Source organism: Podarcis liolepis (genome assembly GCF_965112155.1).
Source record: "Podarcis liolepis genome assembly, chromosome: 8".
In the NCBI taxonomy this organism is placed as follows: domain Eukaryota; kingdom Metazoa; phylum Chordata; class Lepidosauria; order Squamata; family Lacertidae; genus Podarcis; species Podarcis liolepis.
The window spans coordinates 22,215,784-22,238,668 of NC_139560.1; the positions used below are offsets into that span (position 1 = coordinate 22,215,784).

Consider the following 22,885-nt stretch of genomic DNA (forward strand, 5'->3'; position numbering starts at 1 on the left):
CCCCCCGGCAGGGAAAGTCACACGTGACTGCATGGAATGTCTGCCGGCAGAGGGAGAAAACTTTAAAAGTGCTGCTTCAACTGCTACCACTACTTTGCAAACGCAGAGCGCCTTTCCCAGAAACTTTACGCACAGAAGCGGGAGAAGACCATGCAGAAGATTTGGATCCGAGGCGGGCGAGTTGTGAACGCGGACTGTTCACAAGTTGCGGATGTGTACGTGGAGGATGGGAAAATCAAAGCGGTGGGGGCTCATCTCCAGCCGCCATCCCTAGCAGGCGTCCAGGTGATAGATGCCTCCAACAAATTGGTTCTGCCCGGCGGGATTGATCCTCACACGCACCTGCAGTTCCCCTTCATGGGCACGCAGTCGAAAGACGACTTCTATCAAGGGACAAAGGTAATTATTGTCTTCGTTATTATAACAGTGCCGGATTTACGTATAAGCTAAAGAAGCTATAGCTTAGGGCCCCAAGCCAAAAAATTAAAAGGGGAAAAAAACCTGGATGTACATTTCCAAAATAAAAAACAAATAAAATAAAACCTACATACAGCAACAGTGTTTTGTGTTGTGTAGGCTCCTATTTGTTATGTGCAAATGGCTTTAGATACCTATTGGGTCCATAAATTACCATATAGCATATATTCAACACAAAAAACAGCGGCAATTTGTTGTTGACAAAGGACAGCTGGACGTATAAAGGGCCCCATTACTTTCAGTAGCTTAGGGCCTCATCAAACCTAAATTCGGCCCTGAATAAATATACATACATACACACACACACTTAACAATGTTTATGAAAAATCAGTTTAAAAGTCTCTCTCTCTCTCTGTGTGTGTGTGTGTGTGTGTGTGTGTATTTAAATTCAAAAAATCATCATCTAGGATTCCCTGAATCCTTTTGACTTCTCTCCGCCCTTCCATGGTTACCATTATCAATCTTTTTTCCAACTGCTTCCCTTATTTTCTCTAATTTTTTAAGAAAAACACTCTGTTTTTGCAATAGTTTTTCATACATTACAAGCATTACTCAAATCCTGCCTAAGTTTTTAGTTATTTACAGTGTTCTCTTAAATACATTATAATTTTTTCCCATTCCTTCTTAAAATTCTCTTCCTGGTTTCTGATTTTCCCAGTCAATTTCACCTTTTCGGCATAGTGTGTGTTTATAATTTTATTGCTGTTTTATTTCCTTGACATCTGATGGATGGGCGTTCCACAGGGCTCTCTATCTATTTGCTCACCATCTTTCTTGGGGTGGTGCAGAAGGAAGAGTAAGGCCCAGCTGTGTGGCCCAAGTGAGCAAATGAGAGACACCTGTGAGACAGCCTCTGCTTGTTCACTTTCCTCCTCTCTGGTGCTCTTCCAGACTATCAGTATTCCAGGTCAGATTCAGTCACGTCCCAGCTAATTCATGTTGTTCAATTATAGTTGTTTTGTGTTCCCTGCATAACAAACCCACTTCCCAGGAAAGTTTGGGGAAACACTTGCTTTGATGGGACAGTTATTTAGCCTCTGGAAGCAGATCAGGATGAAAGCTCAATAAACAAGATAATCTGGAAGCGCCTTGGGTGGCACAGAATTGAGGATATTGCAAATTCCAGATATCTCCCTCCGGAATGGGCTCCTCCTCCTTTCTGTTTAAAATCTGCCTTTTAGCAACCCAGTGTTTCTTTTCCACAAAGCCTTCTGTTCCTTATCTCCAGTCCAAATAACTGGGATTTGTCCTGATATCAACACTTTGAAAGATCGCTTCCCACAGGTTTACAGGACCTGATAAATGTTTGCATAGATCTTCTTTCCTGGAATTTAATGGCTACAGATCAGTCAAATGGAACACATATTGCCAGTTCTTCACACAACTTTACTGACTGCCTGAGATCTGTTACACATTAACAAATAATACCTCACTATTTTAACACCTCTAATTCTTCAAACAACGGCTATCCAACAATAGCTTTTTTTCAACCCCACCACACCCCATGATTTCCTTGACATGTCCAGCCTGAAGATGTGCTGGTGAACTTGAGAGTTAGCTTGGCCTTGCAAGTCAGTTATTATTATTATTTATTAAATTTATATACACCCCACAACGCCCCGGAACTCGTATGTTTCAGCTCCCAAACAATTGAAAACCGAAAGTCAGTGTTTCCGTTTTCGAACGTTCTTTTGGAAGCCAAATGTCCGTCAGAGTTTCCTGCAGCCAATCAGAAGCCACATTTTGGAAGTCGAACAGACTTCCAGAACGGATTCTGTTCGACTTCCGAGGTCTTTCATCCAAAGATTCAATTGGTCCTAAACAAGTATTACCATACTAAAAATCTTGTTAGATTTCTCCCCCAACTGAGTTAATCAGATACTTTTATCACTTTTTGTACTTTTCTGACAATCCCTCTCCTAACCAATGTGTGTACAGTGGTACCTCAGGTTAAGTACTTAATTCGTTCCGGAGGTCCGTTCTTAACCTGAAACTGTTCTTAACCTGAAGCACTACTTTAGCTAATGGGGCCTTCCGCCGCTGCCGCACCGCCGGAGCACGATTTGTGGTCTCATCCTGAAGCAAAGTTCTTAACCCGAGGTAATATTTCTGGGTTAGCGGAGTCTGTAACCTGAAGCGTATGTAACCCGAGGTACTACTGTATATCAGAACATGAGAACAGCTCTGCTAGATCAGGCCAATGGCCACCTAGTTCAGTTTCCTCTTCCCCAAGACTTGTGGCAGACCAGATACCTGTGGGGAACCCTCAAGAAGGACCCCAGCACAAGAGCTCTCTCCTCTGCTGTGGTTTTCAGCAACTAGTATTCAGAAGTGTTACTGCCTCCCAATGCAGAGGCCAAGCCTAGCATCATGGCTAGTAGCTATTGATAGCCTTATTGTCCCCAGATTTGTTTTAAAGCCTTCCAAGTCACTGTAAGTTCCACAGTTTAACTACGTGCTGTGTGAAGAACTGCTTCCTTTTATTGTCCTAAACCTTCCAACACTCGGCTTCACTGGATGACTCTGAGTTCGAGTGTTACAAGACAGAGAGAAAAACTGTTCTTTGCTCATTTCCTCCATGCTTTCCATGCTTCAAAGCTGAAATTGTCTGCATACTGCACTACAGGTGCTTAGAAACTTTCTCTGGCATCCTTGCACAGTTAGTTTTGGCTCAATGTGAACCTTGAGCTATATTTAAAGAGGTGATCTAGAACTGAAAAGCCTCGATTCATAGTAGTGTTTTGTGTGTGTGTGTGTGTGTGTGTGTGTGTGTGTGTGTGTGTCCGTGTCCCCAACAGGGACTCCACGCTTCTAATTCCTGAGTGACGGGACAGAAATTGAACAGCTGCAGCCTTTCCAGGAGTAGTGATAACAGTAATGCAAAGAGCTGCACCTGTTCAGCTTCTGTTTCTCAGGCAGCTGTTAAGGGCATCAAGATGCTGTCATCAAATAAGAAAGCAAGCTGTCTAGCCTAATCCAGAGAAGCATGTTGGAAAGCACTTTTAAAAAACTGTAGTTCTCTCCCCACCCCCTTTTTGTTTTGTTTTGAATGACACACACTCTGTATCACCAAAGCAGCTGCTTTAAGAGGCCTGCAGTTTGGGGGCCAGTCTGTGCCTGGGGGCCAGTCCGTGTCTGCCCTGTGGCCACAGATTGTGTAATTTAATTGCTGAGGACCAAAGTCCATATGACATTGGACCCGGATTCATTTTTCCTTGTTTCATAATGCTAGAATTTGTGGGCATCCAGTGAAGCGGAATGCTGGAGGATTCTGGACAGATAAAAGAAAGCATTTCTTCACACAGAGCATAGTTAAACTATGGAACTCACTGCCACTGGAGGCAGTGGTAACCTTTAAAAGAGGTTCAGACAAACCACGGGAGGGGAGCGTGCTCTTGTTCTTGGGTCCTGCTTCTGCTTGGACACTGTGAGAGGAGATGAGCCACTGGCCTGACCCAGCTGGCTCTTATTACATCCTAATTCAGTTGCCTGTAGCTTTGCCTTGCTTGGCTGTGTAGGAGGCTGCAGTCTTGAGTAGCAGATCTCAGCAGCACCAGCAGGCACCACTTCAATTTTCATTCCCACCAGTGCCCAAAAAGGAAAAGGAAAAGGAAATTTCAATTGGAGAAAATGAAAGCCTCACAGTTGATGTTGGCAATATCTCAGTTGGTTAGAGCACGGTGCTGATGATGCCAAAGTTGCAGGTTCAATCCCCATATGGTACAGCTGCATATTCCTGCTGTTGCAGGGGGTTGGATGAGAATCAACACTTATGATTCTATCCTAATTTAATAATATTAGGCAGTCCATATAGTTGTTTAAATAAGAGCAGTGGTTATCAGGCATGCACTGAAACATGGAAAAGGCAGTGAGATTTTCAGACCACTGAGTAGAAGAAGGTGGCTGTTTGTCCTTCCAGCCTCGCTATTTGCCACCACAAGGGCTCTCACAATCCACTTTTGTTCACCAGTGCCCTTGATACAGCATGGCTGTGCTTAGAAATTAAAATGACAGATCTCATTCAGCCAGTGTAGCTGCTATCAGCCCCAGTAGGAACATAGGCAGCTCCCTTATGCAAACCTATTGGAACGTCTTGCTCACTGATTGGCAGCAACCCTCCAGGGTTTCAGGCTAGGAATCTTTTGTCAGTTCTACCTGGAGATGCCGGGAATTGAACCTGGAACCTTCTGCATGCAAAGCAGATGTTTGACCAATGACCCTTCTGCAGCCATTGTTGCCAGGTGAGGCTGGCAGAGCCCACCAAAAGAGGAGGCACCCCAAGCAAAGAGTGTTTGCCTGGGGCCCCCTCAAACCTAGGGCCTGCCCTCAAAAGACCAATAGGGAAGGAACAAGTTCTTAAATCTTTCTTCGCTTGGCAGTGAGGTGCCGCTGTGACAGTGGGAACCACATCGGCGACCCCTGTTGTGTGGCGCACTCCCTCTTCAGTTTTCCTCTCCTTCAAAGCACAGCTTTGCTTTCCCGTCCCCCACCCCGGAATGAAGCCAAGTGGGTTTTTGAATTTGCTGTTTTCTGTGCTTTGTCTTGTATTTTGGTACGGACTTACCTTCCGATTGATTTTCCGCACAGGAGAGAGTGGTTATTAATTTTTATTCTGTTGCAAGAAACAGTGTCAGAATGCTTTGAATAACTTTCTGAGGGAGTTCAAGGGTCACCAAAGCACTCCAAAAAAATCTTATAATTGGTTGGTATGCCAGCCTTGACACATAGGGCAGGATTGCTGACTTTGCTCTTTTAAACAGATTGACTGGGATGGTGAGTTGACCTAAAGTTTTCCAAAGAAACGTAGATCAAAAAATTTACCGTATTTTTCGCTCTATAACACGAACCCGACCATAACACGCACATAGTTTTTAGAGGAGGAAAACAAGAAAAAAAATATTCTAAACGAAACAGCGGATGTATGATTTTTGTGGTTCATGCTGTGGCCACAGACATGTGGTGAGTTTGGGGTGGCCCAATGCAAAAATCCTGAGGATCCATGTGGATCCATGCTTTGTAACCACGTTTTTGCACCACTGCAGCCCCAGGCAACAGTGGGTGCGTGATTTTTTTGGTGCAAGCTGTAGCCATGGACATGCTATGTGATCTGATGGTGAATTTGGGGTGACCCAGTGCAAAAATCCTGAGGATCCATGTGGATCTGTGCTTTGTAACCATGTTTTAAGTGGGGAGGGAAGAAAAAGCACCCAAGGGACAAGGAACACGCGTGGGGTGGGTGGAGAAGAGGGGTATAAGGAGAAGGCTCCTCTCCTCTCCCACTTTGCTGTTTCAAAGCAAGCCACGGAGGAGGGAAGGAAGGGGAACCATGGATCCTCTGCTCACGACTGCAGCAGATCCCCCCGCCATCCGTAGGCATTCGCTCCATAACACGCACAGACATTTCCCCTTACTTTCTAGGAGGAAAAAGGGAGTGTTATGGTGCAAAAAATACGGTACTTTGGATCTCTCTTCCTCTTTAACACACAAACACACATGTATTCAAGAGCTTGGCTCCAAACATACATAGACGTCTTAAGCTGTGTGATATAATCACAGAACCAAAAGACCTGCTGGATCAGACTAAAGGTTCACCTAGTTCAGGTTTCGTTTTTGTTTTTTTGCAGTGACCAATCAAATTTCTCCAGAAAAGCCCAGAAACAGCCTGAAGGCAATAGGCTTTCTTATTCCCTAGTAAACAGTATTCAATTATTTACTGCTTCTTCCCATTGAGGTTTTGTTTAGCCACTACAGCTAATAGCTATTGACAGGTCAACTCTTGTTTTAAAAGTGTGCAATGAGTGGCCATCGCCGTGCCTTCTGATAGTGAGTCTGTGTATGCAAAAGAGTTGGCCCAATGGCCCAAGCAGAGCAAGCTATCACTTGGAGCAAGGGAATTTTCTATGGGAGCAAAGCAAGCAGCCCCATGTCTTGAACTATCCCTGCAGGTCCCAGCAGGAATGTAACTGCAGCAGAAGTTTAGCATGGAAAAAGGATGCCATGCAATTCCATCAGCAAGTCTTAACCTTAAGCAGTGTACCTGCCTTACGCATGTGACACACTCTGGCTTGGATTGCAAAGGCCAACAGCAGAGATCTAGGGCTTTCCCCCACTTTGCTTGTCCTGTTCCTGGGAAGCGCAGGTCTGAGTGTTTTCCGCTGCCTGAGCAGTTTTGCCTTTTCCCCACTGCTTCCCCTTCAGAAAACCCGTTCCTTAGCACTAAATTATAGCAGACATCAATCTGGAAAAATCTCAGTTGATGTTTGCTCTGATTCCACAGTTAAAGACTGGGTTTCCTCGGAGTGTGTGGGGAGCGGTGGGACAAGCAAAAGTATGGATGAGTCCCTATATGATTTTATTTTGAAGCAGGGGCTTGGATTAGATTGCTTTTTGCATCTCTTTCAAGTCACTGAAGCTATAGAAAGAATGGAGCAGCTCTGGGATTTCCTGATCCTGCTTCCATGATCTCAGCCAAGAAGTGAGCAATATCCATGAGAAAGCATCTAAATTTGGGGGGGAGGAGGGGAATGGGAGGTGGCAGGTTTTGTATATTGCAATGTAGGTCTTCCCACCTGCATGCAGCTGCTTCTGTGTACAGGTCCCTTCAGTATTCCTTACCATTGGTCATGGGGAGCTGAGACACCCCTTCTCACATAGATGCATGTAGGCTTCAGTGGGCCTAATATCATATTGGGCATTGAGAAATCAGTCTGTGACATTTGGATAAGGTAGAGCCACTAACCTTTAAAATCAACAGTTCATCTAAAATCAAATAAGGTTTGACATTAAAATAAACAACAAGGAACCCCACTGTTAGCAAAGTTAGTAAAACATCTGCCAGCTGGCAAAGATATTCCAGGGTCAGCGAAAGTTTGACATAAGTTACACAAAGGAGCAAATCCACTGTCCACTGATGTGTGCTTACATAAATAGTATATTTGTGTAGCTGCGCTGTCTATAGATTTCATGGCGAACTGTGAGGCAAATTAAGCCCTTGTAGAGGCCATGGTTGAGGGCTTCTACTGATTTTTTGGGGGTATGGTTTATGCAAAAAAATATGGGATGTGGGTGGCGCTGTGGTCTGAACCACAGTAAGACAATAACAAAAATGTAAAGTTCCAAAGTTTAGGAAAGAGGTTGTTGCAATTAACAAGGCTAATTTTAATCAGTTTGCAGAGTAACAAAATACTTTAGTGTTCCATGTTTTGCTCTGGTAAGTGCCGTTCATTAAAATTTCAATCAATCAATTTCTTTATTCGACCGATAGTCAGAATTAAAACATTACACAATAATTATAAACTATAACATCATAGGGGATACATAAGTAAGGTAGGGCCACAGAACTAGACCTCTCACAGATAACCCACATCAAAGCATTCAGTTATACGTTTCCGACACTTGAGTGCCAGGAAAAGAAATTTAGCCACCGACAAGGTTGTTTTCCCAGAAGACTTATTTAGCAGATATGCTGTCTGCTTTCCTCTTTGTCGGGAACTGAGCTGGGGTAAGTATGGAGTTATAAGATACTGTCTTAAATCGTTGTAGAAGGGACAGCTCAATAAAATGTGCTCTGTGGATTCTACCTCACCCAATGCACAGTGGCATAATCTCTGGTCATATGGAACTCCTCCATATCTTCCCTTCAGGACCGCCGAGTCAAGAACATTCAGCCTAGCCGCAGTAAATAGTCTGCGGTATTCCACGTAGTGGATATACGCCCGGTAGCGAGCTGGAGCAGCCCGATACAACTGCTCCCCCAGAAACAACCCAGGTTTCACACGGGCTATGTCCTCCTGTCTGGCAATATCCCTTAATCTTTGCGCGATCACCGCCTTTGCGTGGCTATACGTCATGGACTCTATATAAAGGGAGGACAACCCACACTTCTGCACTTCCTCCACTATCTCCCCTTCCCATGGAGATTTAAAGTTATCCCTCAGAATCAAGGGGGCCAAACCCACCGGTCTGAAACAGAGCTTGAGCCATAGCCATAGCTTCGCTTTCAGGGCCACATACCTAAAGGCTTGGCAACCGGTTTCCAATCTCATGATCGCGCCTGCCACGGAGGGGGGGGATCCTGAGTATGGCCCTGAGGAATTGGGTTTGGATAGATTCCAATTTTTCAAAATCCCTACGTGAGCCCAAGGCAATGCCCACCAGCAGAAGAGGGAGGACTTTCATTTTAAAGAGACGTAAGGCAACATTGACAGTTTGTGCCTGTTTCTTGGAGTACAGGGTTCTAATCACCAGGGCTGCTTTGGATGCGTTCGAGGCTATGTATTCTCTGTGCGCCAGGAAGGACCTATTTGATCTTACAACCTGACCCAGGTACTTGAAGCAACTGACCTGCTCTAAAGGAATACCATTAATTGACCATAAATTAGGTTTCGGTCGAGCAGCAAAGACCATTATTTTGGTCTTGGCATAATTTAATTGGAGCTCGTGTTGGGTCTCATATTCATGAAGAGCTCGAAGCATCCTCCTTAATCCGATGGGGGAGGTAGCTAATAGGGCGGCATCGTCCGCATACAGTAGGACATTTAAGGCTCGTCCTGCCAGTTTTGGTGGATGGAAATCAGCATTTGCCATATGTACCACTAGCGAATTAATATAGAAGTTAAACAGAGCAGGGGCAAGCAAACAGCCCTGTCTTACCCCCCTAGTGGTGGCAACCGGATTGGAGACTAGCCCCTTACTATCTATCCTAATCCTCAAGAGGGTATTTGTATGCAAATTAATAATCAGCAAGAGAAGGCGGCGGTCGATAGATGTCGCTGCCAATTTTGTCCATAGCTGGTTCCTGGGAATTAGATCAAAGGCCTGCTTAAAGTCTATAAAGGCGACGTGGAGGGCTTTTAGGCCATTGCCAGCGTACTTGGTGGCCAAGTGATTTAGGATTAAGATTTGGTCTGTTGTTGATCTTCCGGGGCGGAAACCCGCCTGCTCCTCTGCGATGATATTGTTGCTTTCCATCCAAGTCGTTAATTTGTTAAGTAGAAATCTTGAATAGATCTTCCCAATAACATTTAGCAGGCTAATTGGTCTAAAATTGGCCGGGTCTGTGCGCGGCCCTTTCTTGTGAATTAACACAATCAGTGCAGAGTTCCAGCTTGGAGGAAATTGTGCTGTTTTGTTTATATAAGTAAAAAGAGCTGCTAGGGGTGGACACCACCAATCCTTATTGGCTTTAATAACATCTATGGAAATAAGATCGTCTCCGGGTGCCTTGCCCGCCTCAAATTGGCCTATAAGTGTTTCCACTTCAGAGCAGGTAACAGGATCCCACTCTGGCAAGGGGGCCAAATCTAACCTTACTCCGCTGGCTGCGTGAGCTGCATATAAAACGGAGAAGAAGCTTTCCCAAGTGTCAGCTGAAATTTGGGGTTCTATCCTTGACAACGGTCTACCCAGGAATCTGGAAATTTGGTGCCAAAAGGAGGAGGGATTTCTATTTTCTGCAGCTTTTAGAAGGTTCTTCCAATCATTTCTTTCTGCCGCAAGCTTCTTTTCCTTTAATAGTGCTTTATACCTTCTCTTGAGGTTCATAAGGTGACTGCTAGGTGCGGAGTCATTTGATGCCCTATATGCCAAGAATTCATTATATAGGTTGTTCTTGAAGTGCCTACATTCCTCGTCAAACCACTTTTTATGAGAGAAATGGTTACTATTCATTACCGGGGTCTTAGCCAACGAAGGTTTTAGCAGTTCTACTAAATTGTCATATATTGGCAGTGGCTCAACTGCCTGGATAAGGGAGTCCCTTGTCTCTTGCAGTTGGTCAGACCAAAGGAGTTCATTTATCCGTTGAGCCATATTGTCGGTCCATTTTAAGGCAGTGGGCCTCATCTGAAGCTGGTTATTTGTAATAGGCACACAGGAATAGGTAGCCAATTCTCCATCCAGGGTCAGAGAAAGTTCTAATGGAAAATGGTCACTTTCCAGCCTCGTTACCACCCTAAAGTTGGAAATTTTGGGAATTAGGTCTACTGATGTCCAAATAAAGTCTATGGTAGAGGCTCGGGAGCCTGACCAGAAAGTAAATTCGGCAGGGTAATCAGAACTGAGAGCTCCGTTTAAAAGGTGAAAATTAAGAGCCATCAAGGTTTGTCTACATTTAAAACCTTGCCTACATTTAAAATTTTTATTTTAAGGGTCAGTAATATTATTTACAATAATTCAGCGAAGAAATAAATCTTGTACCAGAAATGGAAGGATCCCTGGAAGCTGGTGAATCCGTTTAGTAGACTTTAGAATAAGTGATTTATTGCTCAAAGTGGCAGAACTGGCAGATTTGCAGTCTTTGGCCTTTTCCCCATTGAGTGTTGCCATGTAATTTCTTAACATATAAACATCCCCCAGATTAATTATTTAAAAGCAGAGTAAATAACTAGAAAGGATCAGAGGGCTCAGTTTCATATCACGCCTATTGCAAAAGTGAATTTAATGTTTGCTTTTACTCTAATAATTAAAAAGTATGGCATATCTCTGTCTGCAGATATAAATATATATCTCTAACGAGACATGATGGGGTTCAAGGGCAGAGAAAGGATGGATATTCCCTTGCATATTTCCTTTAAAATGCTTACATGCCTCTTTTTTATTTGATTGTATGACATCAGAGGGCTGGATTTTGGTAAATAAAATCTTACTGAAAAGCAAAAGGAAATCAGCATGAAAAGGTGCATCAAGACTGATAAACGAGGCCCACAAACCTTTGCTGACTAAACATCCAGGAGCTTTGGCGCTATGCTCATTTAAGAATATTACTTTGAAACACAGAGAATTTTGGCTAAAAGCTATAACCGGGGGGGGGGGGGGTCCTTGCTTGGTTTCCCAGGAGTAGCAGAGCAAACTTTATTCCTCAACCTTTCCTTACTCTCCTACCCTAAACTGGAGACACACCCACCCACAACCAATGGATGGGTCTAGAACTTTTGTTTGGCCCTGTCAGCCAAGCCCAAAATTGGAGCCCTTCCACCTGTCAATTCTGACAGAAAGGCTGTGGGTATGTGTGCTGTTGGCTTTGGGCAGTGGCTTTGAATGGTCCCCCCACCCCCTTCTCCCTAGGGCAGCTTCCCCCAGCCCATTTCTACCCCCAGGTTCAGTTAAGACAATTGAGTATTACAGAGGCCCACCAGTCACAAAATGGTGACAGGTGGAGGCAGAGTTTTGCAGAGCCTCCTGACATCACTTTCTGCTGATATCTAATCCATCTCTAGAAATCACTGAATGGTTTGCCATGGCATTTTCCTGGTGGCAGGGAGTTCCATAGCTCAGCTTTCTCATGCAAAGTTCAGACATTTGCTCTGGAGGTCTTGTGACAGCCTTCCCACTCAGTTTGTTGATTCGGAGGCTCTTAAGTGGAGACAGCTTTTCCTTTTGCCTTTTCCCATATCCGTCCCTATATGCCTCAAAGGATGTTTGTCATTTCTTCTCTCATTCTTTCCACACCCAACTTCTACCTTAACTCAGGGTCATTCATGCCTCCTCCTTGGTCCTTTCACGTATTTACTTCTTCCTCTTGTAATGATTTCCTCTCTTACCCCATTTCCTCCCTACTTCCAGTTCATGTGTGATTAATAACAATACAATGGTACCTCAGGTTACATTCGCTTCAGGTTACAAACTCCGCTAACCCAGAAATAGTGCTTCAGGTTAAGAACTTTGCTTCAGGATGAGAACAGAAATCGTGCTCCGGCGGTGCAGCAGCAGCGGGAGGCCCCATTAGCTAAAGTGGTGCTTCAGGTTAAGAACAGACCTCCGGAACGAATTAAGTACTTAACCCGAGGTACCACTGTATTGAACTTTTATGCCACAGAAAATTTCCTTCAGCCCCTCCTGCGGCCTTTTCCCCTCAGAGGAGGGAGGCCTTCCTTCCCTCCTCTCCCCACGAGGCTCTCTGTTCTCCTGACCCTGCCAGTCGCTGGTCCTTGGTCGTGGCACAACAAAAGGTCATGGCACAACCAGAGGGCAGGGCAGGCAAGCGAGGAGGCGCTGGGCGCAGGAGGTGGCGCTGAGCATGGCTCCACTTGAGCATGGCTCAAAGATTACTGGTAAGTCCTGGCTCTTAGTTTGAGAAACACTGCCCTAGGCGATTCAGGCCATTCCATTAAGAAATCAACAGTCCATGTCACTGGCGTGCATTATTCTGCATTCATTAACCCTGAGATTCATCTGCCATTGCAGTTCCCGTACTTAATCTTAGTCCCTTAAAACACTTTCAGTTCTTTCCCCCCTGATTATCATGCTCTTCACTCTTCACCAGCTGCCCTCGGTAATTTTGGGGTCGCCTGCACGTTATGCCATCTCCACTCTTTTATTTACGTAATTGCCCTGCCTCTGGAGAAATATATTTCATGCCCCTTCAAATGGGTTCCTCAGCAAGCATCCCAAGGGGTGTTAGTTTCTAATGCAACACTGCTCGGTATTGCTGGTGCCATATTTCAAAGTCATCACTTCCACCTCCAGTATTGTTCTGCTGATACACAGATTTATTTTTTCCAGCTCAGCCGGCACTAGGAAAACGGCCCCTGCTTAATTGAGTGCCTAAGGTGCTTCTGTCTCCCTCCCCCCCCCCCCCATTCTGCATACTATCTGCTTGGTGAGGCTCAGCAATGCTGCAGACTTTGGTGCAGCACAAAGCCTCTGGCCTGTACACCCCCACACCCCCACATGCAACACATGCATGCTCCTGTTTCCAATGCATTATGTCGCCGACAGTTCTCCGGTGAAGTGCACTTCAGGTTAGGTTCCTGTTTGCTGCAACTAAAGCCACATATTTGCACTCTAAGACCCATCCATTTGCAGCTGTGTTTGTTAAGAAGAAGCAGTAGCCTGGAAACCACAGCCAGCGCTCACAGAACTAGCGGCACAGCCGAATTAGTACAGGACTTTTTAAAATAAGTGTTTCTTTATTGAACGTTTTTGACATAAAATACAATAAAAATCAAACTGGTCTAAATAACAAAAAGTAATAAGGGAAACCAAGGAATGAGAAGAAAGGAAAGGACCTTTCTATCCTGCCTTTCCTGCAGGGACCACCTTTCTCCCAGCTATCCCCTTCCTGTGTGTGTCTTCCTCAATCCAAGATAAAGGACTTCTAACAGAGAAAATAGAAAAAATAAAATAAAATAGAGGTACTTCTGCCTCTCTATCTGTCAATTATATGTATTCCAATTATTCAAAGTATTTAACATAGGCACTCCTGTAGTTAATATCCAGTTTTTTTATCCCTCCCCCCATTCTGCAAGATGGCATTTCCCCAAACTCCCCTCCCAGAATCCATGATATCCAGAGCCATACACCAGTATGCCTCCCTTTAGCCTCTCCTTCCAGTGCTTACCAACAAAAATTTGCTTCCACCCATATAATTGCATAACCCATATAATTACTTAGTCAACCTCCAAGCTTCCCAATAATCATTGAGCCTGGGCTTGACTGGCTACAGCAAAAATGAGAGAATTGATTCTCTCCTACTCACACACAGACACAAACAAGCGAGGGTGGTCATGACACTTTACTTTCTTTACAATAGTAAAAAATTGTGAGACAGAGCATGAAGGGAATTGTAGTTTTGAAATAAAAACTTCAACAGTGCATGAATTTTAAGCCTTTCATATTTTGCAAGGGACTGAAAGGGTAATCGGGAGAAAACAGAACCTTGTGACACTTCCTTCATCGCCAACCTCTTTTTCTTTTTTTCTTTTAGGCTGCTGTAGCAGGAGGCACGACAATGATCATTGACTTTGCGATACCTCAGAAAGGCTGTTCTCTCATTGAAGCCTATGAGAGATGGAGAAGCTGGGCAGATCCCAAAGTCTGCTGCGATTATGCACTTCATGTGGCCGTCACGTGGTGGAGCGACAAGGTAAGCAGAAGGCCAGTAGCATGTTTGTTCCTTCAAGTGTGTCCAACATGCGCCAAGAACAGATGCCACGAGTTGCATGGAAAACGGTGTGTGTGGCGTTCTTGCCAAGGCACATTTAAATTTGCCTTTCTTCCTCTTGCTTCTTGCTGGGCAGCTCCTTGTGTTCATTCTGTGGGGGGAGGTACATATTTTGTGCTGTTTTAGATTGTTATTTTTTTTTGGACGAAAACATGATGGGTTGTATGAGATGAAGTTGCTGCATTCACCCATGGACCTCAGCTTGCTCAGTGGTCCTTCCGCATCTTCTTCTCCCTCCTGCACACTCCACAGATTTCTCTTAGGGTTTCTGCCTGCTTGCTGGAGCAGATTTGACATGGGGGTTTGCGTGAGGATTGGTGAGGAAAGAAGAGGGGAGAGAAAGTTATGTTTCTCTCTCTCTCTCTCTCTCTCTATATATATATATATTATTACATTTTCTGATTTACATTTCAAAATATTCATTTAAACAACCTTAAATCAATGACTTCCCTTCTTCTCTTTCATTTTGCATATAGTGCATCCCTGCATATTTTACATGAACTAAGCCATTCAGTAATCCATTGTTACATCCATCAAAACTTGTTTTCACTGTTGAACTTATCTTAATGCTACCAGCATTTTTAAATGAACACAATTTTCACCTATATATTCAGTAAACATTTTCCAGGCTTCTTTAAACATATATTCTTCTTGTTCTCTTATTCTATATGTTAAATCTGCAAGCTGCGTGTATTCCATCAGTTTAAGTTGCCATTCTTCTTTGGCTGGGATCTCCCTTTTTTCCCATTTTTGGGCTAACAGAACACGGGCCGCAGTAGTAGCATATATAAATAGTTTCACAAGCTTGCGTGAACGGGACAACTTCTTTAGCTACAACCTTTAGTATTTTGTACCTGTATTCTTTTATTAAAGTGCTTCATGTATTTTGTATTTCATAACTTTAAATAGCTTCAAGACACTTTTGGATGTGTGAAATGATATATACATGTAATAAACTAAATTTTCACCATGCTCAGGAGCCCAGGGGTCAAGCCTTCCAAGATGGGTGTGCTAAAGTAGCCAGAGGATTTAGTCCTGGGAATTTTTTTAAAAAGCTTATTTAAAAGTTATTTAATTATAAAACGATACTGTAATAGCTCGTTTTTTTCATAATAAACAAGAATTCAAAAAATACATTATTTCATGTCATTAAAGTATTGCATAATTATCGGTTACAACATTTCAAAGAGAGATCTTAATGTCTCCTGAAGAATATCCTGAGAAATTTTAGTGTTCTGCCATTCAAGTAAAAATATCCCTGTCAAATAATACACTCAAATAATTTAGCCAATCAGATGGTAAGATTTGATGCTAAATAAATTCAAGAGGATATTGTGAGGTTTGAACATTTAACAATTTTTTTGTTGTGTTTTCAGGTTAAAGAAGAGATGAAAACCCTAGCCCAGGAAAGGGGTGTAAACTCCTTTAAGATGTTTATGGCATATAAAGGTGTCTATATGGTTGGAGATCTAGAGTTACACTCTGCCTTTTCTCAGTGCAAACAAATCGGTGCGATTGCTCAAGTCCATGCAGAAAACGGGGATCTGATTGCAGAGGTAATTATCTATCTCCAAGGTGACACAGGAGTGTTCATCCACCCTGCAACAGATTGCAGCAATACCTGTGTATTTAAGATTGTAACGATTTGTAAATTACACATCTTTTTGGTAACAGACAGAGGGCAGAGGGGAACTGGGCATGTTGGCCCTACCATCTCTGCTCCTCCTGACCTTCCCACATTCAATTAATGTCTGGAGGGGCAGCCTACATGTCTTCAGCTGAAAGTGCATTGTCTTCTCATATGATTGGGAGCCCTGTGTAACTGGGGCTCTATCATCCAGCAAAATGATCACAGAACCCCTTTGAGACTTTCACCAAATATTCAGTCAGAAGAGATGGAGCTAGTGGGAGATGGTGATGTTGAAGGCAGGGCTAGCACAAAGGGTCTTGTGGCTTCCCCTCCAAAATCTGAGAACTGTCATTTTAAGGGTGCTGTTTGGAAACACCTGTTCCTCTCAAATGTACCGTTTTCAGAGTTTCCTAGAAAGGAGGATTGATGGTCAAATCACTATGAGAATTGCATTTCTGAGAGGGGAATAGGAGTCTCCTGACCCTGATGTTGGGAAAGATGGAGGGCACAAGGAGAAGGGGACGACAGAGAATGAGATGGTTGGATGGTGTTCTTGAAGCTACCAGCATGAGTTTGATCAAACTGCGGGAGGCAGTGGAGGACAGAAGTGCCTGACGTGCTCTGGTCCATGGGGTCACGAAGAGTCGGACATGACTAAACGACTAAACAACAACAATCAACAGTCACTGGGATGCTGGTGGCGCTGTGGGTTAAACCACAGATTAGAAGCTCGGTGGTTTGAATCCCCACAACGGGGTGAGCTTACATTGCTCAGTCCCTGCTCCTGCAACCTAGCAGTTTGAAAAGCACGTCAAAGTGCAAGTAGATAAATAGGTACCGCTCTGGCGGGAAGGTAAACGGCATTTCTGTGCACTGCTCTGGTTCTCCAGAAGCAGCTTAGTCATGCTGGCCACATGACTCAGAAGCTGTACGCCAGCTCCCTCGGCTAGTAAAGCGAGATGAGCGCTGCAACACTAGAGTCGGCCACGACTGGACCTAATGGTCAGGGGTCCCTTTACCTTTATCAACAGTCACTTAATATGCTGCAGTTCCCAGAGTTGACTCTTTAAAGTGGTGTGATACTGCTTTAAATATATTGTGCAGATAGGGCCTTATGGATGCTTAAAGTAGACCCAATAGACGGAGCTGTTCTGCCTGGCCTTCGGTCCAGGCTCAGTTTGACCCCCCTCTATGGGACCCTGTAAGTTACCTCTTTGGCCCTTTTATTGGCTCATGTGGGACCAACATGGATAGCTGACCCTGATGAATACTTGAGGTTCTCAACCCCTATGGTTGTAATTTCATGGGCAGTCATTTAATTTTAGCCTGATTCTAATTTTTAAGCTGTATTGTAATCAATTGTTTGATTGTGTTTTAATGTATTTGACATTTGATTTTAGCCGCCCTGAGCCCGGTCTTGGCTGGGGAGGGCAGGGTATAAATAATAATTTACTTACTTACAATATAATCACTGGGACCAAAGTGACATTAGTTCAGTGGGTCTACTCTAAGCATCACCAGGGCTGCAATTCTAACTCCACTTGCCTTGGTGTAAGCTAAATGGAATTCAGTAGGATTTCCTTCTGAATAAACACCGTTAAGAATGAGCTGTGAATCTGGATTGAGCCCAAAGACCTCTCTGAATAGAAGCAAATACGTGTGGTTTATAACAAGATATAAACACAACATATATTTCCAAAGCCTTCTGTGTTTTTGAAAAACGAAACATCCAGAAAAATCAAGCACGTAGGCAGTTGTTCTGATAAACTGCAAATCATAGCTAACTAAGTTGCTAACCATCACAGTACAAATGATTTTCAAATCTTGTACTTATTGGGGTTTCTAAATTACTCGGGTAGCTGGACCGGAGTTGCAGAGAAGTCATTAACTTTTCCACTGGTAGCAACATTAACTTCTGTGTCGCTGTGGATGGCCTGCAGGGTGCAAAGAAGATGTTATCCCTGGGAATAACTGGTCCAGAAGGGCACCAACTGTGTCGCCCGGAAGAAGTGGAAGCTGAAGCCACGCTGAGAGCAATCACCATAGCAAACTCGGTGAACTGCCCTCTCTACGTAGTTCATGTGATGAGCAAGTCTGCAGCCACGGTGATCGCAGATGCACGAAGGCAAGGTGCGTTTCTGACCCAGAGTGTTTAAAGATTGTGCAGAGGTGCTGCACAACCGGTGCTACTGAGATCTCCAGGTTTGACATTCAATCCCTGGGTGTCAGGCAGAAATAGTTAAAACTCCAGGGGGAAAATCTGGCTGGCACAGGAATTACTCTGCCTTACACACTAGGAATTAACCCTTCCAGGTTTACCCCTGAATCCAACTTGGGCATCTTTAAAAGCGGATTAGACAAATTCATGGAGGACAAGGCAATCAGTGACTACTAGCTAACACCTCTCAGAGGTATTAAGACTCTCAGTTGTTGTTCTTCTGCTCAGGTCCAGCTCCGGATGCTACCGGAGCTCTTCTGTCTCCTTCACCAAGCCTGGCGCCTCGGTTACCCATCTTTGGGAAGGCAGTACATAAGTATGGCGGTGCCTCGCTTACCTGTCTGTGGGAAGGAGTTGTGAAGACTTTGGGAGGCCAGTAAAAAGGGTGCCCTCTGCCTCACAGCATGTGGTTCTGAGGGTTCCTGACCGGCAGGGAAGCTTTTAATGTTTGATGTAACATAGTATTTTAATATTCTTTTGGAAGCCGCCCAGAGTGGCTGGGGAAACCCAGCCAGATGGGCGGGGTATAAATAATAAATTATTATTATTATTATTATTATTATTATTATTATTATTATTATTATTATTAATTTTTATTTATTTATTTATTTATTTATTATTATTATTATTGCATGATTCTGCCATTGCACATGGGCCCCCAAATCCGAACCCTGATGTAAGTAGCTGCCCGACTGAACTAAATCCCTGAGTTAGGAAAACATCTCTTCTGTGCCATGTTGCACTGGATTTGTCCACTAGATGCCACTGTTGACAACGCTGTGGAGCCCGCTTTCTCATCCTCCGTTCTTCAACTTTGTAAAAGCACAAGAAACTGTGAAATCAGCCAAAATATGTAGGTCAAAGCACAAAATAAAAAAATCCCCAGGGCAGTCCAAAATCATTGGAAGTGGGAAGGTAGAATCTTTGCATGGTGTTGTGTTTTCTCAGTCTGAAAAGTGTGCACAACGTCAACAATTCTGTAGATGTTAAAGTGCATATGCTATTGATCAGGCCTCCCCAAACCTTTGGGGGCCTCCCAGGGGCACATCTGGAAATTGGATAACTGTTTCTGTTTTCAGGTGTTCTAATAGTTTTATCATCCGTGCGTTTGCTGCCCTGCCTGGGCTGCTTTGGGAGGAAGGATGGGATATAAATAAAATAAATAAATAGTCCAACCAGGCTGGCCTGCTTCTTTAGTATTTAAGGCTACAACTGCCAACATAAATAACAGGGAAGTATCTGATTAGTTTCTCTGCCTCGGTCTGAACTTGGGCCTGGTTTTTCTCAAGCTACCATCTGCTCTGAGTGCATGGTGAGTTCAGTAAGCATCACCACTAGCCAAGCAGTTGTCACGTAACCAAGTCAGAGATCATGGCTTCCACACAGCCTCAAGCCATAGTACCTCTCTTATTTAAAAAGAATGAAGGAAAAATAATTAGCTGACAAGTAGCAGTGTCTAAACCCAAATCCAGGCTGTATCTGTTAAATGGGGTTGCTGTTTAGCCTGTTAGTTACAGATATGCAGGCCCCATTATGCTTGATGTACCAGTGATTAAGCATGAACATTGCCATCCTCTTTTCTGTCTCAGGAGTGATCTTTTAAATTAATAATGACATAGAAATTTCTGCATCTTTGTTCCAAGAGGTCCCAAGCCGTCTGGCTGTGTGAGGTAACTAAACAGTAAAATCGGAAGCCATGCAAGTGGCGAAACAGGGTATTTTCTGATACGGCACATACATTATAAGGACTGACTGAAGGCTCAAATTGACTTTGATGCCCCTCTGCCCACTGAATCATTGCAGAGAGATTGAACAACATGGGTCCTCCTGAACTTGGAAAAGGGTTCCAATGATCCAAGAATGATGTTGCTTTTATATATTAACAGTGTAATCATAAACATGCTTTCGCAAAACTATGGTAACTCCCATTTAATTCAGTGGGGCTCGCTCCCTAATAATGTAGGTAGGGCTATATTAGATTACTAGAGAATGGAATGGGCTAGGCATTTTTTTAATTCATGGCCATTTCCAAGGGCTCTCATGAGCCTGGAAATAGACACCTTCATTTTAGAGAGTTGATAATGTATGTACCGTTGTATCTTTGTTTTTCAGGGGATTAATAGTGCTTCAGAAACCAGTAACATATTTTTGACCAGAGGTGACAGAGTGGGATTAAATAATTATTTAGGCTTTTTTAAAGTGTGTTTACATCCTGCTTTCCTTCCTTAAAGTGGCATATATGGAGTTCCTAGGTGGTCTCCCATCCAGACGCTGACCAGAAATAAACCTGCTTGGTTTCAACAACATGACTGCCTCATTTGCCCTCCGACCATAGGCAGGAATACCCCTTCATGCCACCTCTACAGCTCTTTTAAAAAGCAGCATTCCTACAGCAGAGATGGGGGACTGGTGGCCCTCCATATATTTCTGGACTAAAACTCCCATCATCTCTGACCACTGGCTGCACTGGGGGGAGCTTGAGTCCAGGAGTAACTGGAGAGCCATGGGTTCCTATCCCAGCCTACAGTGTCACTTACAGTGTGACAGCATCAAACATGCTTCACTGAACATACGTCAACAGATCTATAATCTTTCTGTTAATTTGTATTCTAATCCAGGGTTGGCTGTAGGGTACCTTCCATATTCTTTCGTATGTTATTGGCATTCATACCAAACCCTGAAAGTACAGGTAAAAGGTAAAGGGACCCCTGACTGTTAGGTCCAGTCGCGGATGACTCTGGGGTTGCGGCGCTCATCTCGCTTTATTGGCCGAGTACAGCTTCCGGGCCATGTGGCCAGTATGACTAAGCCGCTTCTGGTGAACCAGAGCAGCACACGGAAACGCTGTTTACCTTCCAACTGGAGCGGCACCTATTTATCTACTTGCACTTTGACGTGCTTTCGAACTGCTAGGTTGGCAGGAGCAGGGACCGAGCAATGGGAGCTCACCCCGTCGCGGGGATTTGAACCGCCAACCTTCTGATCGGCAAGCCCTAGGCTCTGTGGTTTAACCCACAACGCCACCTGCGTACAGAGACGGCTCAAATGCCCTTTTTTCTGCTGCTTGGGGATGCAGCTCAGGGTATTGATCCACTTCTATGCCAAAAGTGACTGTTGGGTGCCAGATGGAACCTGTTTAGTCTTTCCACAGGCTTAATGATGATTTGCTTGTGGTAAAGTGAAGACTGGGTGTTTCTCTGGTGGCACTGGTATTATGGAATGCACTCCCAGCTGAAAACAAGACGCTCCATCTTTTTTGGCATTTCACCAGCTTCTGAAGATGTACCTTCTTACACAGCCATTCCGTTGATCTCTCAACCTCAGCTTCCTGTTTTAGTTCTGCCTTAATGGGATTCTTTTATGACTTATTTTCATTTTCAATTACCACATTTATATGCCACTTTCATCTTCCAAGGAGCTCAAGGTGGCCTAAATGCTTCTTCTCCTCCCCATTTCACCCCCACAACAACCCGGTGAGGTAGGTAAGGCTAAGAGATGGTGACTGGCCCAAGGTCACCCAGTGAACTCCATGGCTGAGTAGAGATTCGAACCCTGGTCTCCCAGGTCATAGTCCAAGACTCTTAACTGTTATGCCACACTGGCTCTCAATTATGTATCATGGATGTTTTAATGTTTATATAACCATTCCTTATACTTTGTAAACTGCTTAGACTCTTTTTTTTTGGTATTTAAATTGCACCGCCATCATCTAGGGTAACTTTCTGCAGGTTTTGCAGCTGCCACTCTTCAGATTTGTGCACACACAATCATCCCTGCCTATCACACTAGGCTTTAGACCACAATTCTAAAAGCACTTTTACTAGGCAGTAAATCTACCATTGAATCCAGCAGGGCTTCTTTCCATGTAATCATGATTTGAGCGAGTTATTTTTTGCTTGGAGGTTCTGAGCTTGTTGGTTGTGGTGGCTTCACCCTACCTGCCAAGATTGTTATGGGCCGTGTGCGTAGGAGAGACACAGGCACAACAACCTTTTGCTCTGAAAGTTGGCAAGCTTCTGAGTTTCCAAGCTTGGAAAAGGAAAACATCTCCTCCTCCTTACATAACCATCAGGAGGTCAGAAAAACTAAGCAAGAAAGTAGTGGAAAGGAGGAGACAAGGGAGCAGGGGAAATAACTATTGTCTCTGCAAAAACTAAGCAAACCAGTCTCTCAAGGGCTGCAGCACTCTTGCCATTGGGCTGCTGCAGATTAATGTGATGACTGTTTTGCCATATCTCCACTAATTTAACCATTAAGCAACGTCTGAAAGTTACAGGCATTAGAATAAATTATGAACATAATGCAGTGTTTAATTTCTGTGTGTTTTTTCATCTTTGGTCATCAGAACTCCCATGTTTCTAGATTCTCTGTAATAAATAAAAAAAATATTATTTATACCCTGCCCATCTGGCTGGGTTTCCCCCCAGCCTTGCTAATGTATTTGGATTGAATGTATGTGGGGTTAAAGTAGTGGGGGAAAACATGTACACAAGTACCTGCCCCCCAGTATCCCACTGTGCACTAGTCTCTGGGTGAAGGCATGAAAGGGGGATTCAGGTGAACAGGCTTAGAAGCCTCCTTGCAATCAGGAACCCTGCACCATCAGAGTTCTGTTAGG

The 22,885-nt window shown here is 44.0% G+C and overlaps 1 protein-coding gene across 1 annotated transcript in view; it reads left to right on the forward strand.

Moving 5' to 3' along the window:
- The first annotated feature begins 38 nt into the window (after positions 1-38).
- Positions 39-22,885, forward strand: part of DPYS (dihydropyrimidinase) — a 44,510-nt gene continuing 21,663 nt past the window's right edge. The window contains exons 1-4 of the mRNA XM_083516819.1: positions 39-399; positions 14,183-14,341; positions 15,796-15,975; positions 17,990-18,179. Coding sequence (XP_083372945.1) covers positions 151-399; positions 14,183-14,341; positions 15,796-15,975; positions 17,990-18,179 — 778 coding nt within the window. The 5' untranslated portion in view covers positions 39-150. The remainder of the gene's footprint in view (positions 400-14,182; positions 14,342-15,795; positions 15,976-17,989; positions 18,180-22,885) is intronic.